The sequence below is a fragment of the Rhodofomes roseus genome (genome assembly GCF_022264815.1).
Source record: "Rhodofomes roseus strain CIRM-BRFM 1785 chromosome Unknown C8Q71scaffold_2, whole genome shotgun sequence".
Lineage (NCBI taxonomy): Eukaryota > Fungi > Basidiomycota > Agaricomycetes > Polyporales > Fomitopsidaceae > Rhodofomes > Rhodofomes roseus.
The window spans coordinates 2,075,158-2,092,472 of NW_025952958.1; the positions used below are offsets into that span (position 1 = coordinate 2,075,158).

The 17,315-nt window shown below is 59.6% G+C and overlaps 6 protein-coding genes across 6 annotated transcripts; 2 read left to right on the top strand and 4 right to left on the bottom strand.

Moving 5' to 3' along the window:
• Positions 1–345: 345 nt before the first annotated feature.
• C8Q71DRAFT_699167 (Prephenate dehydrogenase) lies at positions 346–2,059 on the top strand (the record flags this gene model as incomplete). Its single annotated transcript, XM_047920055.1, has 6 exons — positions 346–467; positions 525–580; positions 637–753; positions 818–966; positions 1,021–1,172; positions 1,240–2,059. The coding sequence occupies 6 exons, from the start codon at positions 346–348 to the stop codon at positions 2,057–2,059; spliced, it is 1,416 nt and encodes a 471-aa protein (XP_047784161.1).
• A 123-nt stretch (positions 2,060–2,182) lies between these two features.
• C8Q71DRAFT_235720 (WD40 repeat-like protein) lies at positions 2,183–4,128 on the bottom strand. Its single transcript, XM_047917192.1, has 4 exons — positions 3,886–4,128; positions 3,128–3,822; positions 2,906–3,074; positions 2,183–2,844 (listed from the first exon to the last, which is right to left on the bottom strand). Exons 1-4 carry the CDS (start codon positions 3,965–3,967, stop codon positions 2,306–2,308), a joined length of 1,485 nt encoding a protein of 494 aa, XP_047784162.1. The 5' UTR covers positions 3,968–4,128; the 3' UTR covers positions 2,183–2,305.
• A 432-nt stretch (positions 4,129–4,560) lies between these two features.
• C8Q71DRAFT_735929 (acetolactate synthase) lies at positions 4,561–7,182 on the top strand. The gene is made up of 4 exons (XM_047922519.1): positions 4,561–4,805; positions 4,857–6,279; positions 6,334–6,526; positions 6,579–7,182. The coding sequence occupies exons 1-4, from the start codon at positions 4,615–4,617 to the stop codon at positions 6,869–6,871; spliced, it is 2,100 nt and encodes a 699-aa protein (XP_047784163.1). The 5' UTR covers positions 4,561–4,614; the 3' UTR covers positions 6,872–7,182.
• A 432-nt stretch (positions 7,183–7,614) lies between these two features.
• Positions 7,615–9,084, bottom strand: C8Q71DRAFT_235864 (uncharacterized protein). The gene is made up of 7 exons (XM_047917193.1): positions 8,811–9,084; positions 8,584–8,737; positions 8,448–8,525; positions 8,288–8,390; positions 8,162–8,219; positions 8,007–8,102; positions 7,615–7,949 (listed from the first exon to the last, which is right to left on the bottom strand). Exons 1-7 carry the CDS (start codon positions 8,943–8,945, stop codon positions 7,791–7,793), a joined length of 783 nt encoding a protein of 260 aa, XP_047784164.1. The 5' UTR covers positions 8,946–9,084; the 3' UTR covers positions 7,615–7,790.
• Positions 9,085–10,269: 1,185 nt separating this feature from the next.
• Positions 10,270–11,215, bottom strand: C8Q71DRAFT_235943 (uncharacterized protein). Its single transcript, XM_047917194.1, has one exon. It carries the CDS (start codon positions 10,942–10,944, stop codon positions 10,354–10,356), a length of 591 nt encoding a protein of 196 aa, XP_047784165.1. The 5' UTR covers positions 10,945–11,215; the 3' UTR covers positions 10,270–10,353.
• A 271-nt stretch (positions 11,216–11,486) lies between these two features.
• C8Q71DRAFT_720464 (SIT4 phosphatase-associated protein-domain-containing protein) lies at positions 11,487–16,997 on the bottom strand (the record flags this gene model as incomplete). The annotated part of the gene is made up of 18 exons (XM_047921368.1): positions 11,487–11,786; positions 11,839–11,901; positions 11,953–12,138; positions 12,172–12,652; positions 12,706–12,887; positions 12,938–13,708; positions 13,758–14,366; positions 14,429–14,563; positions 14,623–14,824; positions 14,897–15,209; positions 15,535–15,581; positions 15,650–15,751; positions 15,812–15,967; positions 16,024–16,171; positions 16,258–16,560; positions 16,614–16,675; positions 16,735–16,832; positions 16,884–16,997. The coding sequence occupies 18 exons, from the start codon at positions 16,995–16,997 to the stop codon at positions 11,487–11,489; spliced, it is 4,272 nt and encodes a 1,423-aa protein (XP_047784166.1).
• Positions 16,998–17,315: the final 318 nt, after the last annotated feature.

Below are 17,315 nucleotides of genomic sequence, written 5' to 3' on the forward strand. Positions count from 1 at the left end.
TCCTCTCTGTCAGCAAAGACACTTCGTGTTACTGTATTCGCTCAGCTTTTGGGCAGCGAAGACGGCCGCGCACAACGCTCCGCGGAACCTTGTTCAGACACGGGTGGGACCCGGTCACAGCAGACCTGGCGCGCACCGGCCCGCGTCTAGATAGTCTCCTCGCACTCTGATCGCGCCGCCCATACATTGCCAGTTATACCCCGCATACATCTGTCCCAGTGCTATTGGAGATTCGTGCGTCCGAGGTGAGCTTCCTCGCCTTCCCCCCCGGGCTGCGCTGTTCCTATAAGAGTGGACCGCTCGCTCACGCCGACCATCACCACACCTGCAGCAACCTGACTCGACATGATTCGCACTGACATTTCCCCGGACTCGCCCGTCGAGGAGCAACCCGCCATTGGCGTCATCGGCATGGGCTCGATGGGCACCATGTACGCAAAGTTCCTCTACGAAGGGGGATGGAAAAAGTAGGTCCTCTGTGCTCTCCATGCATTGCGGTGCTCATGCTATGCATCGGCGCCCAGGATCTATGTTTGCGACCAGCCGAGCAAATACGAGGCGCTTAAGGCGAAGTACGAGGGTGAGTCAGGCGCTCTGCTCTCCGGCCACGAGCAGGTCGCTCATCGTCGGGTGCAGACAATGCGAATGTGACGGTGCTGGTGGACGGGCACCAGGTGTCGCGGATAGCGGACTTCATCATGTACTCGGTGGAGGCCGAGTTCATCGAGCGCGTCGTCGCCACGTATGGACCCTGTACGTCCAGCGTTTGTCGCGCTTCTCTTCCCACGGACGTTAAATCTTGTTTCTCGACGCGTAGCGACCAAAGTCGGCGCCATCGTCTCAGGCCAGACGTCCGTCAAGGCCCCAGAAAAGGCCGCCTTCGAAAAGTACCTCCCCCAGGATGTCCACATCGTGTCCTGCCACTCGCTGCACGGCCCAACAGTCTCGCCCCTGGGCCAGCCGTTGGTGAGTTGTATCGCAGTGTACAGCAGTGGGCCCTACCTCATGTCTTAGTTCCAGGTGCTCATCAAGCACCGGGCTCCTGAATGGGCGCTCCGACTGGTGGAGAACATCCTGCGTCCACTCAAATCGCGTTACGTCTATCTCTCCTACGAGGACCATGACATCGTCACCGCGAACACCCAGGCAGTCACCCATGCTGCCTTTCTGAGGTAAGCCCATCTCCCCGGGGTGTCTCCTCGCTATCGCGCTGCGGTCTGACACTATCTCCCTCGCTAGCATGGGCACGGCATGGGCGAACGAGAAAGAGTACCCCTGGGAGACGGGCCACGCCGTCGGCGGCATCGAGACCGTCAAGGTGAACATCATGCTCCGGATCTACTCGAACAAGTGGCACGTCTACGCCGGCCTCGCGATCCTCAACCCGTCCGCGCGCGTGCAGATCGACCAGTTCGCGCGGAGCACGACCGAGATCTACAAGCTCATGATCATGGGCGACGACGCGGGCATGCGCAAGCGCATCTACGCCGCGCGCGACACGGTCTTCGGCACCAAGGCGCACGACGGCGGCGGCGCCGTTCGCACGCCGATCCTCCTGAGCGAGGACATCCTCGACCGGTTCAGCCTCTGGCGGGGCCGGAGCTCCGGCGCGAACGGCAACGGGAAGGCGAACGGCAACGGGACCGGCGACGCCCCGCCGAACACGCACCTAGCGAACTCGCACTTGTCCCTCCTCGCGATGGTCGATTGCTGGGCCGCGCTCGGGATCCAGCCGTTCGTGCACCTCGACCTCGCCGCGACGCCGCTCTTCCGGATGCTCCTCGGCGTGTCCGAGTACCTCTTCCAGTCGCAGGAGCGCCTCGACCACGCCATCCACGCCGCGCTCTACGACACGACCTACCGCGCGAACGACCTCGAGTTCGTCGTGGCCGCCCGCGGGTGGAGCCAGTGCATATCCTTTGGCAGCTTCGAGCTGTACCAACGACGATTTATGGAGACGGCGGAGTTCTTTGAGCCGCGGTTCGAGGACGCGCAGAAGGTCGGGACGGCGATGCTTCAGGCGATATTGGAGACCCCTCCAACGACGAAGACCTCGTAGGCGGTGGTTGTTATGACCCAGAGACGATCCCATTGTTACGTCGCATCTTGCTCTTGATCTCCTCAGGTTTGTTGTAGCTGGTAGATTGTTTCTTTTCTTGTTGTCAACAATAGTAGCACTGAGAATGTACGATATCATGGACTGTGGCACACTGTGCGTACGCGGACGACATCCAACAGGTTGGGTGATGTTTCACACTACGACCATAGATACGCATGACGGAATCCGCGATGCAGTCTCATCAGCTCAGCTCCCATCGTCTTCATCGCTATACTCGTCGTACACACCATCCGAAGGCTCCCCAACCCAGTCCGCGTCCCCTTCCCCAGTCGCAAAGTCCCATGTATCCAAGAAAGTACGATCATTCCGACTGCTCGCCGCGACGCACCACCGGCCCTCGCACGCGACCTGCCACACGCCCACCGCGCCCGTGAGCAGGTCGCGCACCTCCGCGCCGCTCCGGACGTCCCACATTCTCAGCGTGCTGTCGCTCCCGGCGAGCACCTTGAACTCGTCGTGCGCGAAACACGTGATGGCGCCGCGGGAGGGCGAGCCGCTGAGCGTGTGGAGGTGCGCGCCCGCGTCGGGGTCCCAGACGCGCAGCATGCCGTCGGCGCAGCCGGAGACGAGGTAGGAGGGGGAGAGGGCGACGAGACTGACGAGGGACTCGTGGCCCGTCAACACGTGGAGGCATTGTCCTGTCTGGAGATCCCATATGCGCACGGTGCCGTCCAGGCTTCCCGAGTATGTGCGTTGGCGACGCGTGTCGAGTGCTACGCAGTACACTACGAGGACACTTCGGTGAGTTTGTTGAGCGCTTGACGCACGGTTGGAACGTGAATGTACCTTTCTCTGTATGGCCAACGAGGACCCACTTACAGGTGCCTGTCGCAATATCCCATACGCGGACAGTGCAGTCGAAGCTGCCAGATACTGCTGTTCGACCGCGCGCCGCTAATGCACGAACTGCGTGTTCATGACCATCCAAAAGCAGCTTGTGGTATGGATTCTGCTCCTGTGATATCAATGGGGTCAATTGGAGGCGACTTGGTAATGATAATGCCATACGGGATCGTCGTTCACCCCGCCATGCTCGTCCATGGGTGAATGGAACTCGGGGTCTCCAGGGTTTGGAAGAGCCCACACTCTAAGGGTATGATCTCGACTGCCGGACACGACGAGCGGGTGCTTGGGCCACTTCTCTGAGACGGTTGTACCGCCGTCTTGCTCCGTATCGGTGGGTTCAGGGCGCACAATCGCAAGGGCACGAACAGTGCTCGTATGGCCACCGAAGGTGTGTGTGCAACGGCCGGACTCAATATCCCAGACACGAATGGACCGGTCAGTCGATCCACTTGCGAGGGTGGTCCGATTTATGACTAGACTCCATACGCCCCCGCCATGGCCCTTCAGCGAGCGTTCGAGCCCACCAGTTGGCAGGGAGTAGATGTTGATTGTGGAATCATCCGACGCGGTGATAACGCGCCCTTGCGAGATGAGGAGGCACGTCACCACAGATCGACCGTGAGCAGGGACACTGACGTGCTTGGGACTCTGATTCTCCGCCCACCGCGTGCGGGAGAGTTGCCTGGATGTGTGCAGAATCTCGTACGGGTGTGGGAGAGGTTGCGCACCGAGCTGCGGAAGCCCCTGCCGTCTTCTCTGCGCTAGAATAGCGTCCGCAAAGGCAGTCTCAGAACCGTGTCCAACCCAGAGGTTGTCTTTCCGGAGAAGCTCCTCCCATACGGAAGGACCAGTATCATCTATGGGAGTATTGTTAGCACCGAAGCATGGCGACACACCGATGAACGGAACAAAAATCCTACCTGGATTGGACATGACGCCGGACTTGGACGCACAGCTCGCGATCTGATCACCGTCTAGTCGACAGCCTTGGGCTGCAGCCATGCAGAACTTCACTAACGCTGAAAGGGTAGGCTAATCACTGTTGGGAGTCCCCACGACCGCACACGGTTGATCGTAGATTAGCAATTTGACGAAATTGAATGTACTAGTATTGCTGCGTGACGTCGCTCTGGCGCTCTTCATGGTCACTACAAATTCGAGCTGGAGGTCGCTAGGACGCAGATAAGTTACCTCCTTGCCACTCGTGACAGGCTGAGGATGGGCGTTGTCTATCACTGCGTCATTGAAACTTGAGGACCTAGGTGCACGCTGTACGCGAGTCCTCAGACCGGACTCGACTTACATTCTGCGATGAGGAAGTGTACTAAAGTGGACTAACGGGATATGGACTAACGGGAGACGCACCTCCAGGTGAGACGCGGCTGTCGTTGTAGGCTAGTGTCTGCTGTGCATCACAGGACACTGCGGCCGCTGAAAGCAGACACTCTGTGTCCTGGGAAAGCCACGGTGTGGGAGAGAATGAATACAGGACCTGCCGGATCGGGGTGTGGGGTAATGGAGGAGTCAGCTGACGAATGCATGACTCGAGCGCCTCAGGTGCTATAGATGCCTTAGAGCAGATCCAGTCCTCTGACTCAATTTGCATCTTCCCTCCCGCCGTCCTCCCCCTCGTCGTCGTTGTCGACGCCATGCCTCTCACTCATTCGAGAATGCGCGTCCCAACCTCCGCAAAAGCGGCTCCGGCCATGACCCTTGCCCGGAATCGGTCGACAGCGGCCAGCACAAGCTCGTCTATGCTCGAGGCAAGGTCGAGAGTAAGAGAGCATGCACGCAATATCAGTCGCTCTACTGCCCGTGAGGCTACTGCAACAGAGGGAGTGTAAGCCAAGCTAGGCTCGTGTTGTCTGGCATCTACTGAACTCTTCCGTAGACGTCCGGCACCAGCGCCTGGGTTCCAGCAGGTGCCGTCGAAGAATAACGTACCCATGCCTCCCCCCATGCTTGGGCCCCATCCTGAGGGTCCCCTGGACCATTCATTCGTTGGTCTGTCAGGTGGTCAAATCTTCCACGAGATGATGGTCCGTCATGGCGTCAAGCACATTTTCGGGTACCCCGGCGGTGCGATCCTCCCCGTCTTCGATGCGATCTACAACTCGCCCCAGTTCGACTTTATTCTGCCCCGGCATGAGCAAGGAGCAGGCCATATGGCCGAGGGCTATGCGCGTGTCACAGGCAAGCCCGGTGTCGTGCTGGTGACCTCCGGTCCCGGAGCGACAAACGTCGTGACGCCCATGCAGGATGCTTTGAGCGATGGTATCCCGCTGGTCGTGTTCTCTGGACAGGTCGCGACATCTCTTATTGGCTCGGATGCGTTCCAGGAGGCCGACATCATCGGCATCTCGCGCTCATGTACCAAGTGGAACGTCATGGTCAAGGACGTCGCTGAACTTCCGCGGAGAATCAACGAGGCGTTTAAGGTCGCCACGTCCGGTCGCCCTGGTCCCGTTCTGGTAGACCTGCCAAAGGATATCACAGCCGGCATGCTGAAGACACCTCTGCCGTACAAGGCGACTACCCCTGGCCGTCCCCTCGGCCTGCCGTCAAACCCCCTATTTTCCTCCGAACAACCCACCGACATGATTCAGATCGAGCGCGCAGCAAACATGATTAACCAGGCGAAGCGGCCGCTGATCTACGCTGGCGCCGGTGTTCTCTCGTCATCCCTGGGCCCGAAGCTGCTAAAGCAGCTCGCGCAGCAGGGCAACATCCCTGTGACCACCAGTCTGCAGGGCCTCGGTGCGTTCGACGAGATGGACGAGAAGAGTCTGCACATGCTCGGCATGCACGGCTCGGCATACGCGAACATCGCGATGCAGCAAGCCGACGTCGTGATCGCCCTCGGTGGGCGGTTCGACGACCGTGTAACGTGCAAGGTCGACAGGTTCGCGCCCGCAGCGCGTGTGGCCGCAGCGGAGGGTCGGGGCGGCATCATCCACTTCGAGATCCAGCCCAAGAACATCAACAAGGTCGTCGAGGCGCAGATCCCCGTGCTCGGCGATGTCGTGACGAACATGGCGTCGCTCGTGCCCCTGATCCGCACCGCGTCGCGCGAGCAGTGGTTCGCGGACATCAAGAAATGGAAGGCCGAGTACCCGTTCACGTACGTGAAATCGACGGACAAGCCCGGCTCGATGGTGAAGCCGCAGGAGGTCATCGAGGAGCTGGACAGACAGACGGCGGACCGCAAGGAGGACGTGATCATCACGACGGGCGTCGGCCAGCACCAGATGTGGGCCGCGCAGCACTACCGGTGGCGGCACCCGCGGAGCATGGTCACCTCCGGTGGTCTGGGGGTGAGTGGCTGCGTACCGCGCGATCCGCTGACATGCTGACGACGAGACTTGCAGACGATGGGCTTTGGCCTGCCCGCAGCCATCGGCGCGAAGGTGGGTGCGCCGAACAAGATCGTCGTGGACATCGACGGAGACGCGTCGTTCAGCATGACCGCGATGGAACTGCAAACCGCGTCGCAGTACAACATTGGCGTCAAGGTCATGGTGCTGAACAACGAGTTCCAGGGCATGGTCCTGCAATGGCAAGGTACGTCGTTCCTGCACCCTACACCCTTCCACTCGCCTGACACCGCCCGCAGACCTGTTCTACGACGCGCGGTACTCCCACACGCGCATGAAGAACCCCGACTTCGTCGCGCTCGCGCGCGCGATGGGCGTGCACGCGATCCGGGTGAGCTCCGCGGCGGAGCTGCCGGAGAAGATGAAGGAGTTCCTCGAGTACGACAACTCGCGGCCGGTCCTGCTCGAGTGCATGGTCGAGACGAACGAGCACGTCTTCCCGATGGTCCCCGCGGGCAAGGCGCTGCACGAGCAGATCCTCCACAAGTCTCTGATGGGCAAGTACGATCCGAAGGGGCTCATGAAGGCGTAGGCCTTGCTCCCCGGGTCATGACGAATATCGCTCGCAGTCTCCCTTGTTTTCGAGGCTGTCGTATCTCCTGAAGACTTCGCACCTATTTTTGCATCTGGGGTTTATGGTCGATCCCTCGCATTCTTCGCATGGTTACTGGTTCTGTCGTGCATGATCTCATGAACAACGAGAAGAAGCAAAAGGTCCCCTCGTGCGGGACTACCACTGTAGCTATCATATCCAAATTTACGCACAACTATTTCGTAGGTAGTCGAGTTGAGAGAAAAGCAATCTATGAATTGCGGAGGAGGTTCCTAAAATTCACTGTCATATGTCTGCAGTGCCGCGTGATTGGGATTATTATGTCGACGAGTGAAGTATCGAAGGCTCCAATGTCAAGTCATTCGTTCAGCGACTCGCCACGAGGATATAGCGAGTGTGCACCGATTGACACTACCGGCCGGCAAACCACCATAGGCTGGAGGTTTGCCCGAACCCAGCTTCGTCACCGACGCAGTGCGCAGCGCACCATGTAGGCTTCTAGAGGTTTAAGGAGTTGTACACAGTTGTCTTTCAGTCTAAAGTTCTGTTCCCTTGTAGCGTCTGTATAAGATGCAGCGCTCCCGTCAACCACTGGCCTGTCCAAGTCTATCTCGCTTCCGAGTGTACCTTCGGCAACATGAACCGCCTTCTGACCGGAGCGCACGTACCAGACACGTACCATTCCAGTAACGCACGTACCGCTGCCGCTCTCGAATATCCGGGTACACACGGGGTTCGTGGAGCTCGCGGGCTGCTGGTGACTAGACGGCGTCTTACGAGACACACGAAGCCAGTCGCGGAGACACACAACTTGAAGGACCTCTAAGACCTGCAACCGGCGCCGCATAGATCTGTACCACACCCTAGGTCTACCCTGCCCGTACTTCGCTAGTGCAGCTCACGGCTGGAAGCTGTACCCGCCCTCGCGCTGCACCGCGCGGAACTCGAGCGCGGCGAGCTGCGTGCCCGTCGCGTCCGCGAGCGTGCAGGTGACGTGGTCGCCCGGGACGAGCGGGCCCACGCCGGAGGGCGTGCCCGTCAGGACGAGGTCGCCCGACTGCATGCGGGAGTGTGTGTGAGTGTGTGTGTGTGTCGGCGGGGGGGAGGGGCGCACCTCGAGCGTCATGATGGAGGAGATGTGCTCGACCATGCGCGGGATCTTGAAGATCATCTGGTTGGTGTTGCCGTCTTGCTTCGTGACGCCGTTGACCTGCGCAGAACGGCGGGGTCACCTACGGGCGTCGCCAGCGGAGGGATGTGGAGGGATACCTTCAGTGTCAGCTGGAGGTTGTCCGGGTCAGACACGGCCGACTTCGGGATGTACGTGCTGCCCGAGACCGGGCCAAGGCGTGTCAGGAAGCGGGCTCGGGCAAGAGCCGGGATTACGACAAATACCTGATCGGAGTGAAGGTGTCGAACCCCTTGACCGCGCTCCATGGGTGGCCCTTCTTCTTGACCACGTCCTGCATGTTCCGCGCGGTCATGTCCACGGCAAGAGCTGGCGCGGCGCGTACGCATAAGCGGACTATCTTGGAATGCAGACATGTGTACGCACCGTATCCCGCGATATGCGAATCTGCCTCCGCCTGCGTGATGTCCCGCCCCGTCCTGCCCACGACCAATCCAAGCTCGACTATCTCACATCCCGCCTGAACGTCTGGATAGGATGGAATGAATAGGAACACACGCACCCTCAAAGTGGGCAGCCACGCCGCGCGGGATCTCGACGTTCCCGCCCGACGGGAGGTAGCTGGTGGTCGGCTTGAGGAAGAACATGGGCTCCTTGGGCGCGTCATTGCTGAGCTCCTTGATGTGCTCTGCGTAGTTGCGGCCGATCGCGACAATCTGACTGGTGCGCTCAGCGTCCGCGCCATGTCCGCCGCGCTCGCGCACGGATAGCCGCAGACGGAAGACGCACCTTCCTGCCCTGCTGCACGAACGCAGCGGGGTCGACGGCGATCCTGCGTGCGTGTGTCTGGGCAAAGCCTCGGCGTGAGAGCAGAGCGGGCTTGAGTGCGGCGGCGAGGCTGGCGCGGTTGGCGAGAGCGAGCATCTGGAGTGCCTCGTTCCCGAGGATGTGACGAATGGAGGAGAGGGTGTTGCGCTAGCAGAGACGTACCAAGACTCTGGCAGTGGACAGAGGCAAGGGGCCGCCGGCCCGTCCGCCAGCCCAAGCGGGCCCAGCGATCGCGCGGCGCACGTGCTCCGGCGGGCGGGCGATCGGCGGGCGCATCTTGAGACCCCGCAGCCCAGCGGCGTGCATGCCGCGATGCCGCGCACTCCGCGGCCCGCTGCCCCCGGCACTGCCGAGCTCTCTGCGTCGTGCTTGGCCGTCTCTTCGTCCTGCATCAGGCCCAGTCGCACTCGAGCCGCAACGCTGTCACACAGTGCAGAAGATAGCAACAGGAGCGATCACGGGCGGAGCGCAGCAGAGGCGTGTTCGACCACCGCGCCCTACACCGCGGGCAAACCAGGTTTTCCGGGCTCCGAAAATGCTAATAACATCGGTCCTACATGGGAACCTTTTCGGAGAGCTTGACTGACTCCGAAAATGCTCCCACATTTCTCATGTTCGTAGCATGTTCGCCGAAAACACGCATTTTCGGCCTCCGAACATGCTGAAATCGGCTGAAACGCATCATGTTCGCAGCATGTTCTGACAACATTCGGAATCCGTAAAGGTTCCCAGGCGGGACCGATGTTCGTAGGGGTTTTCGGAGTTCGAACAACCTGGCTTGCCCGCGGTGCTACTTGTAGGTCCCTGGCAGCCTATGTTGGCCACGGCGCAATGGCACCAGAAAGACAGCGGGTGCCATCAGCCCCACCTTATACTATGCCGTCCGCGACTGGCGACGCGGCACGAACCCATATGTATTGCATGTGGACCAAGATCATACGCGTGCCCTGCTGCGCGTCCTTGCGCGCGCAGCCCAGGCCGGGACAAGAGCGAGGACGCACATTCGCAGGCTTGGACGATGCGGAATGGACGCGGCACACGCTCGGCGTGAGGGCATCCTCGGTCGACGGTCGCTCCAGACCCAGCGTGCCGAGGCGCATGTCTGCCGCGCACCGGGGCCGTGCTGGCAGTCTCTGGCGCGCTGCGAGCAGGTAGCTGGCGGCGGGGTGGGCGGGGTGCGACGCGGCGGGGTGGGCGGGGTGCGACGCGGCGGGGAGGATGCTCGGAGAGGCTGGCGGGATGTTGGCAGATCGCGAACGAGTGGCAGACAGCCCCGCTTGGCTCGCCAAGCACATCTCTGGGCGCCGCCTCCTTGGCGCACCAGTCTATCATATAATCCTTCCACCACTGCCTCTCGCGCATCTTCTCTTCGTGCCCTTCTGCCTCCAATCCTCCCCGTCTTCTCTCTCCGAACCCATGCGCCTCCGCACTCTCCCCGCCGTTCCCGCTACCCTCCTTCCCTGGGCGCTCGCAGCAGCAGCGCGCCCGATCACAAGAGAGTAAGTCAGGTGACTCTCGGGTGGCTGAACCTCCCGCTCCGAGCAGCGCTGACCCGACGCGCTCCTCCCTGCAGCGACGGCGACGACCAGGACGACGACGGCACACCGCCCTCGCCAGAGAGCAGCGGCTGGGTCATCGCCGTGGTGATCGTCATTGGTGCGTCGCCCAGGCACTGCCAGCCCACCCTCGGCTGATTCCCCGCTCCTCCGTAGTCTTCGTGATCCTCGGAGTCGTCGCGACCGTCGTGTGGGTCAACATTCGCCAGCGCAGGCGAAGAAAGGAGCGTGCCCAGCGCGCGATCGCCCGCACCACCCGAGAAGCCCGCCGGCGCCAGACACCCCGACCCGAGTCGCCTGCTTCGACGACCGAGTCCGACGAGTCTGTAGTGCTCGAGGTGAGTCTCTACGTGCTCTTGTTCGGACGCACATCTCCAAGTCTCGAACAGTCCCTGCCCGCCGACGACACGAAAGCGCCACGACCCGCGAAGAACGACTCCAAATCGATGTCTAAATCCGGCAGCGCATCTTCCGAGGGACACGGACATAAACCTCAACGGTGACCGGTCCCTGCGCCGGGACCATCCCTCACTCGACATCTACCTGCGTCGCGCCTCAACGCCGCCTTACGCCAGCCACGAGTCCGGCCTGGATGCGCATCGCCGCTGGTTCAGTTCACAGCCGCACACACCGCTCGCCGCGCCCACGACCACTCATGCCCGACCATTGGACACCGCCAGACGCTACTATACTGCTAAGTATATTGTACGGTTCACCCCAGGAACGCTTCAGCGCGAGACACTCCGCTGCACTGTATCACTATTCGTCACGACACTAGACAGGCTCGTTTCTTCGTGGGTAGGCTAGCACCATCCCTCCTCGGCGACACCGCACGTACGACCTCGCTCGAGTAGTCCTGATATCTAGCGGGAATACATAGCAGAACACACACACTACCTACCGTTACATCGTCGCGCGCAGCACACCGAACCGTCGTGTGCGCGGCGCACGCAATACATGGGTTTTCGTAACTACAACACGCAGGCACTCCTCGCATCATATCCTAAACGCACAGCACACCAGAGTTCCGCGTTCCGTCTTCAGGGCTCACGGACGAAGCACCCCCCGCTCGCCGTCTACCTCACTGAGTCCATTCCGTCTTCCCCTGGGGCGACCCGCCGCCGCCGCCGAACTCGTCCAACGAGCCCGTGCTCGACGTGCTCGCGAAGCTCCAGCTGCTCGCGCCGCCGCCGTCCGCGGACCCGCTCTCCGCGCTCTGGAAGTCGCCAAAGTCGCCGAACGAGTCGAACGACGCGTCCTCGAGGTGCTCCGGCTCGTGCTCCTGCTCGTCCGCGCTGAGGCGCGACGACGACGACGACGAGAACGTGAACGGGTCTGTGCCGCTCGCCGCCGCGGAGTCGGAGAAGGGGCCGAAGGTGTCCTGCGGCGGGGAGGTCAGCGGGGATACGGACGGGGAAAGATAGTGCACGTACGTCGTCGAAGGGATCTTCAAAGGGCGCGCTGTTGCTTTGGCGATTAGATGGTGCAAAGGCATCCTATGGCAGGATTAGCAAAACACAATAAGTTCCTGGTGGGCAATGACTCACATCGAACCCGCTGGTCCTCAGCGGCCTCCGGTCCGCTTCGTGCTGTCGCGCAGAGACCGGCGGCGGGCGGAGGTCGAACGTCGAGTGGGCCAGCCACCCACCGTCCTCCTCCTCATCGTCCGACGCCTCGTCCGCCGCCTCAAAGTGCTCCGCCGACTGCATCTCCTGCGCCAGGTACTGCGCGAACTGCCACACATCACACCACGATCGTCAGCACACCTCCGACGCCGCACGGGACACTGCAAAGGGCGGGGAGAAGGGAGACGCGCTCACATGCGGCGGGCCCGCCCGCGAAAACTCCTCGTCGTCGTCGTCCATCGCGCCAAAGTCCGCGCTCCCCTCGCGCATCTTCGCCGTCCGCCGGAACTCGCCCTTCATCTGGCCCTCGCCCTCCTGCTCGGCCCGGCCCGCCGCCGTCGCCGCGACGCCGCCCGTGTCCGCCTCGTCGACCTTCCACGCCGCGGAGCCGTTGCGCATGCCCGGCGCGACGACGGGCTTGCCCCCGCCGAGCAGGATCGTGTCCTTCTTCTTCGTCTCCTTGTACCGCCCCGTGACGTACTCGTCCCACTCGGGCTGCGGCGCGTACTGCGCGGCGAGCAGCCGCAGGTCGGGCGGGAAGTGCTCGAGCGCGCCGATCACGTCCTCGGAGATGAGCGTCAGGTGGCCCATGTAGCCCAGCCGGACGCCCTTCGGTTTGGCACTGGTGTGCAGGGTTAGCATCGCGACGCGACGGAGATGCAATGTGCCACGGACCTCTCCTGGTCATTCCGTTTTGAACCCTCGATGATACGGTGCATCAACCGTGCGTCCCGGAACAGCGCTATTGTGAGCTCTCGGTTGTACCCACCGTCAATGCGACCCGTCAGGATCTGGTGGATCAGGTCGTACACTACGCTATGAAGGAAGTTGTTCCAGGGGAAGTCGAAGAAAAGATCCTGCCCTAGCGTCAGTCCACTTGCTCAGATGGTACACGTCGTCGACTCACAAGGAGGGTGGACACAACATTGGCCTTAAGGAACCGCTGCTTCAGCCTTTCGCCCAGTACCGGACGTCCGTTGACGAGGTTGTCCATAACACTCTGTCGCCGGAAGCTCCGGCGAGAATTACTTGAGCGTGGTCGTGAGTGTGTGTCTGTGTCCGAGCCAGAATTCCATGAGTTCTGGCGGGGAAGCGTGATACCAGACACATCTGATGCAGCGGGGGAGGTTCCGGGAGATGACACAAGGTTGGCGGGTGGGAGGAGACTGGGTGACGACGACGACGAGGCGGAAGGTGATGATGAGAGCAGCGGGGTCGAGTGGGACAAGGGAGATGCTGTCAACACAGAGTCCTTGTTCATGTTGGACCGCGGTTCCTCGTACATGGCGATTTCCTCCATAGCGTCGTCGTCGGAACTACCCGGCTCGTCGTCCCCGCTCATGTCCTCGTCGGAGTCCAGAAGCGACGAAGAGTCGTTTTGCGCGTTATGAACAGGGAAGTCGTGCGCAGGCTCGATATCCTCGCCCTCTTCGTCGTCCATGTCATCCTCGTTCGGTTCGCCGCCGGAGCCTACAGCGATGACCTGAGCCAACTGTTCCAATGCGGACAAACCACCCTGTAACCGGCCGGTGGCGTCGTACAGATTGTCGTACTCTCGCGGTCGGTTGAGCAGCGACATATTTGAGGCGTGTAACAGCTCGGCATAGAGTTCGCATATCCGGTAACGCTCGAAGGTTAACGGCGTCAGCTCGCCCACTGTAGTTAAGACATGACCATTCTGGACGTTGCATTAGTAACCGGGAATTTGTTACAGACAAGTGCGTTACCATAGACCTCGGCTCCCGAAGGAATAGCTGAAATGCGTCCAGTTTGTCGCACATGATCTCCAGTAGTGGACCGAGGTGCACGACGCCCATACGGTTGACCATCTCGTTGAACGCAGCCTCGAGCGCTTCACGACCGCCCTGCCTATTCATCTGCAGCTGTTGCTGGACCTGAATGAGCCTGTTTCGCAGAGTGTGGAATAGGTACGGCTCAAAGTAATCCGAGTTGTTCTGCCGGATCAATTCGATTATGATGCAAATGGACTGCACGACAGACGACGCAGCGCTTTCTGGATCAGGTTTGTTCGACCCAGAGCTGTGAGCCTCACTTGTCCCAGCTCCAGGAGGTTCGGAGGCTTCGGGTAGGGTCGGAGGCCCAAAGTCACAGAGGATATAGGTAACCAGTTTGGACACGCTGTCGCGGTGAGCCAGCTCCCTGGCAAAGCAGTTTGACGGCGGGACCTGGTGATCAGCAATGCCAGCGCCAGGAGAAGGAGAAGCCATAGAGATAATGCCCTTGATCAGTTCTGAGACGACCGTGTGCATGTCGGGGCTGTAAGCAGGAGAAAGCAGGTCGATGAGGCGAGACATAAGGTTCTCCTGCGATAACCACTGTACGCCTTGGGGTAAGAGGAATTCGCGGTAGGGTATACTGCAAAGCGAAGAGAACATACTTCGAGGACGCCGGCACCGGCGGGTTGCTCATCCAGCTGGATGATCCTAATGAGCAGGTCTGCGAACGCGGGGGTCTCGATGTGGCGCAGGAGTCGCTCGACGACGTTTGGTTGCGATCGAATGAAGGCAAGCATCTGAGCACGGAGCTCCAGGTTCACTTCCACAAGTGTGAGAGGAAGAGAAACGCGTTCACCTCCGCTGGCTTTTTATTCAGGAAGACTGCATTAATCTTGGCGAACTGGGAGGCCATGACCATCTGCGTCTTCATGTCTTCTGGCGGCCTGTCGAGGACGGTCTCCCAAAACGGCATGAGTAACTGCTCGTGGTTGTTGAGGCACGTCTCTATTATGGTCCATATTTCGCTGCACAGGACCTCCGTAGACACATAAGGGTACCTTGAATCATAGGTGTCATACCACCGACCAGATAATTGGCACAGAACGCGCAAGAATGAACTCGTGGCTCACTTGAATCGACCCCTGTCCTCCCCTTCAATCTGTCCCGTCACGTAGCCAAGCAAGCGCTGCAGCACGTCCATCCGCTGGAAGTAGTTGACGAGTCGCGTGTTCTGCGCCTTGCATTCCTGGAGCAGGTCATCTTCGTCCAGTATAGCCTCTAATGATACGTCCTCCTTGTCCAGGAGACTATCAATCGTGGACGCATTGTGGAAGCCAAATCTGTCGACGGCAGATGTGAAGAGGTCATTCGAGGAGTAGCTATCGCGTTCACTACCTCCAGAACATGCGGGACCGGAAAGGCTATACGATGGGCCGATATTTCCTGCCTTCTAGTATCACCAGTGAATCCCAGACAGCGGTCTCAAAGCAGCATGTACAGATCGAGGTGAGCGTAGGAGTACAGCAGGGGTGTAGCGGGCGCTGTTACATAGCGTCTATCGCCATTTCTGTGGCGGATGCGTCGTCCAGTGCGTCAATCCTTGGGCATCGAATTCAAAGGCACAGCTCATGCGGTAAGCTTATATTCCTTCTGCTTCAAATATACCACATCGTATTGTTCATTACGGTATAGTAGAGAAGTATCGTCGTCACAGCAGTGCACAATCCACGTAATAGGAGTCGAGAACGCCTACTCGGGGCGGACTCACCCGGACCGCTATGGACCACGGGGCTCAAGTGGACATGCGCACTTAGCCTGTACTTAGCCAATGCGTAGCATATCAATGAATTATGCATCAGAGGCATTCCATGATGGTTCCACACCCGAGCACACGATCTCCATCGTATACGACAATGATCTGTCCCGGGGCGACGTGCTTCTGGGGCTCCGCAAAGGTAAATTGGAGCACATCTTGCTCTGAATGTCTATAAATTCCGATTATATTGCTCAGTATCCCGATCCCAGCTCATGACAGTGCCACTTACCGGCGAACGGTGCAGGCGGCATCGACTGTACGGTAACTGACCTTTACTCGGCACTGGAGACCGTCGTCTGTGTCTAAAGCAGAGGGCGGAGAGTCATGCCATATCCACTGGAAGCCTGATGCGACCAAGCCTTTGGAGTACAACGCAGGATGATCTCTGCGAAACGTCAAACTCAGGAAGTCCAGTGGTGGGTGAAGATTGATTGGACTTACGGTCTAAGCACAACATGAATGGTATTCTGTTCCAGGTCTTTCCTCGCGACAATCGCTTTGTGAGGTAACCCCGATATACGCGCATTTTGGCCTAACGTGTACTGCCATAGTCCTCGGTGGCGAGCGAGCTGTTCATTTGTCTCGAGGTCTACGATCCAGCCAGGATTAGGAGCAATGTACTGCTCTGAGATATTGCTTCAGTTGGCGACGCATCGTTGACGGGATTACACAAACCTAGGAACTCGTCAAACCTTCTTTTCTTGCCTACGAAGCATATGCCCATGCTTTCCTGTCTTGCCGCGGTCGACAGGCCCGCCTTGTGCGCGATCTCACGCACTTCAGGCTTGGTGAGAGGGGCAAGTGGGAAGATGGCACGCGCCAGACTCTCTTCAGGGATGGCTGAAAGGTAATATGTTTGGTCTTTCGTCCTGTCCCTTGGTCTCACGAGGGTCGGGCGGAAGGTCGAACTGCTCTCAGTGGGGTCGTGAGCTTCGCTGGGCGCACGCTGCGCAACCCATTCCTTGCTTGCGTAGTGTCCTGTAGAAATTGTTGAACATCGAATCTCGCCACATGACGACTAGTACACTGACCAGTAGCAAGCCAATGGTCACCCTCGGTCAGTTGGCGTACCAGAGCCCCGAACTTGACTTCTCTATGCACAGAATAAGGCTTGCTATAGACCTATCTTGGGAACAGTGCACGATGACATACTTATTGCACCAAATATCCGGATTGGGGGTGTAGCCTTTCTGCCACATCTGGAGGCATGGCTCGAAGACGCGAGTCCAGTACTCACGAGACAAGTCGACCTGGTCGGGATTCGTTCAAAGTGGCAAATCATAGCAGTCAAGCATGCGAACCATCTTGCAAGGTATGTCTAACTTGCGGCAGACAAGTTGTACATCCTCCCAGTCTTTCTCCCATTCGCAGCCCTTGTCTGTACCCGATTCGTCCCGAGTGTCCCAGTTCCGCATGAAGACGGCAGATAGGTCATAATCCTAACGTAAGACTGTAAGCCAAAACCACTTTTCTGATTGATGATTTATAGTACCTTTTCGCTGAGGACCTTGGCTACGACTGAAGAGTCTACGCCGCCCGACATTGCCACCACCACTAAGCGCGACATGAACATAAGCACGTCAGCCAGATATTTTAGCACATACTGCGGTCCCCCTTCTTCGGCTCCAGTCTGTTCGCATGATGCCTGTAAGTCGAGTAACAGCGTCTCACCAGAGACGGCCAGCCCCGCATGAGCTTCAAGAAGACGGTGCTCGCCGGTCAGCAGCCGGGCG

Coding starts and splice junctions, on each gene's coding strand:
- C8Q71DRAFT_235720 (XM_047917192.1), bottom strand. CDS start 3,967: ATGGCTGCAGCCCAAGGCTGTCGACTAGACGGTGATCAGATCGCGAGC. Junction 3,823..3,885: donor CGGCGTCATGTCCAATCCAG/GTAGGATTTTTG, acceptor ATACTCCCATAG/ATGATACTGGTCCTTCCGTA. Junction 2,845..2,905: donor CGTTGGCCATACAGAGAAAG/GTACATTCACGT, acceptor GTGTCCTCGTAG/TGTACTGCGTAGCACTCGAC.
- C8Q71DRAFT_735929 (XM_047922519.1), top strand. CDS start 4,615: ATGCCTCTCACTCATTCGAGAATGCGCGTCCCAACCTCCGCAAAAGCG. Junction 4,806..4,856: donor GCTACTGCAACAGAGGGAGT/GTAAGCCAAGCT, acceptor ACTCTTCCGTAG/ACGTCCGGCACCAGCGCCTG. Junction 6,527..6,578: donor CATGGTCCTGCAATGGCAAG/GTACGTCGTTCC, acceptor CACCGCCCGCAG/ACCTGTTCTACGACGCGCGG.
- C8Q71DRAFT_235864 (XM_047917193.1), bottom strand. CDS start 8,945: ATGCTCGCTCTCGCCAACCGCGCCAGCCTCGCCGCCGCACTCAAGCCC. Junction 8,738..8,810: donor TCGTGCAGCAGGGCAGGAAG/GTGCGTCTTCCG, acceptor CGCACCAGTCAG/ATTGTCGCGATCGGCCGCAA. Junction 8,391..8,447: donor TTCGCATATCGCGGGATACG/GTGCGTACACAT, acceptor GCGCCGCGCCAG/CTCTTGCCGTGGACATGACC.
- C8Q71DRAFT_235943 (XM_047917194.1), bottom strand. CDS start 10,944: ATGTCGAGTGAGGGATGGTCCCGGCGCAGGGACCGGTCACCGTTGAGG.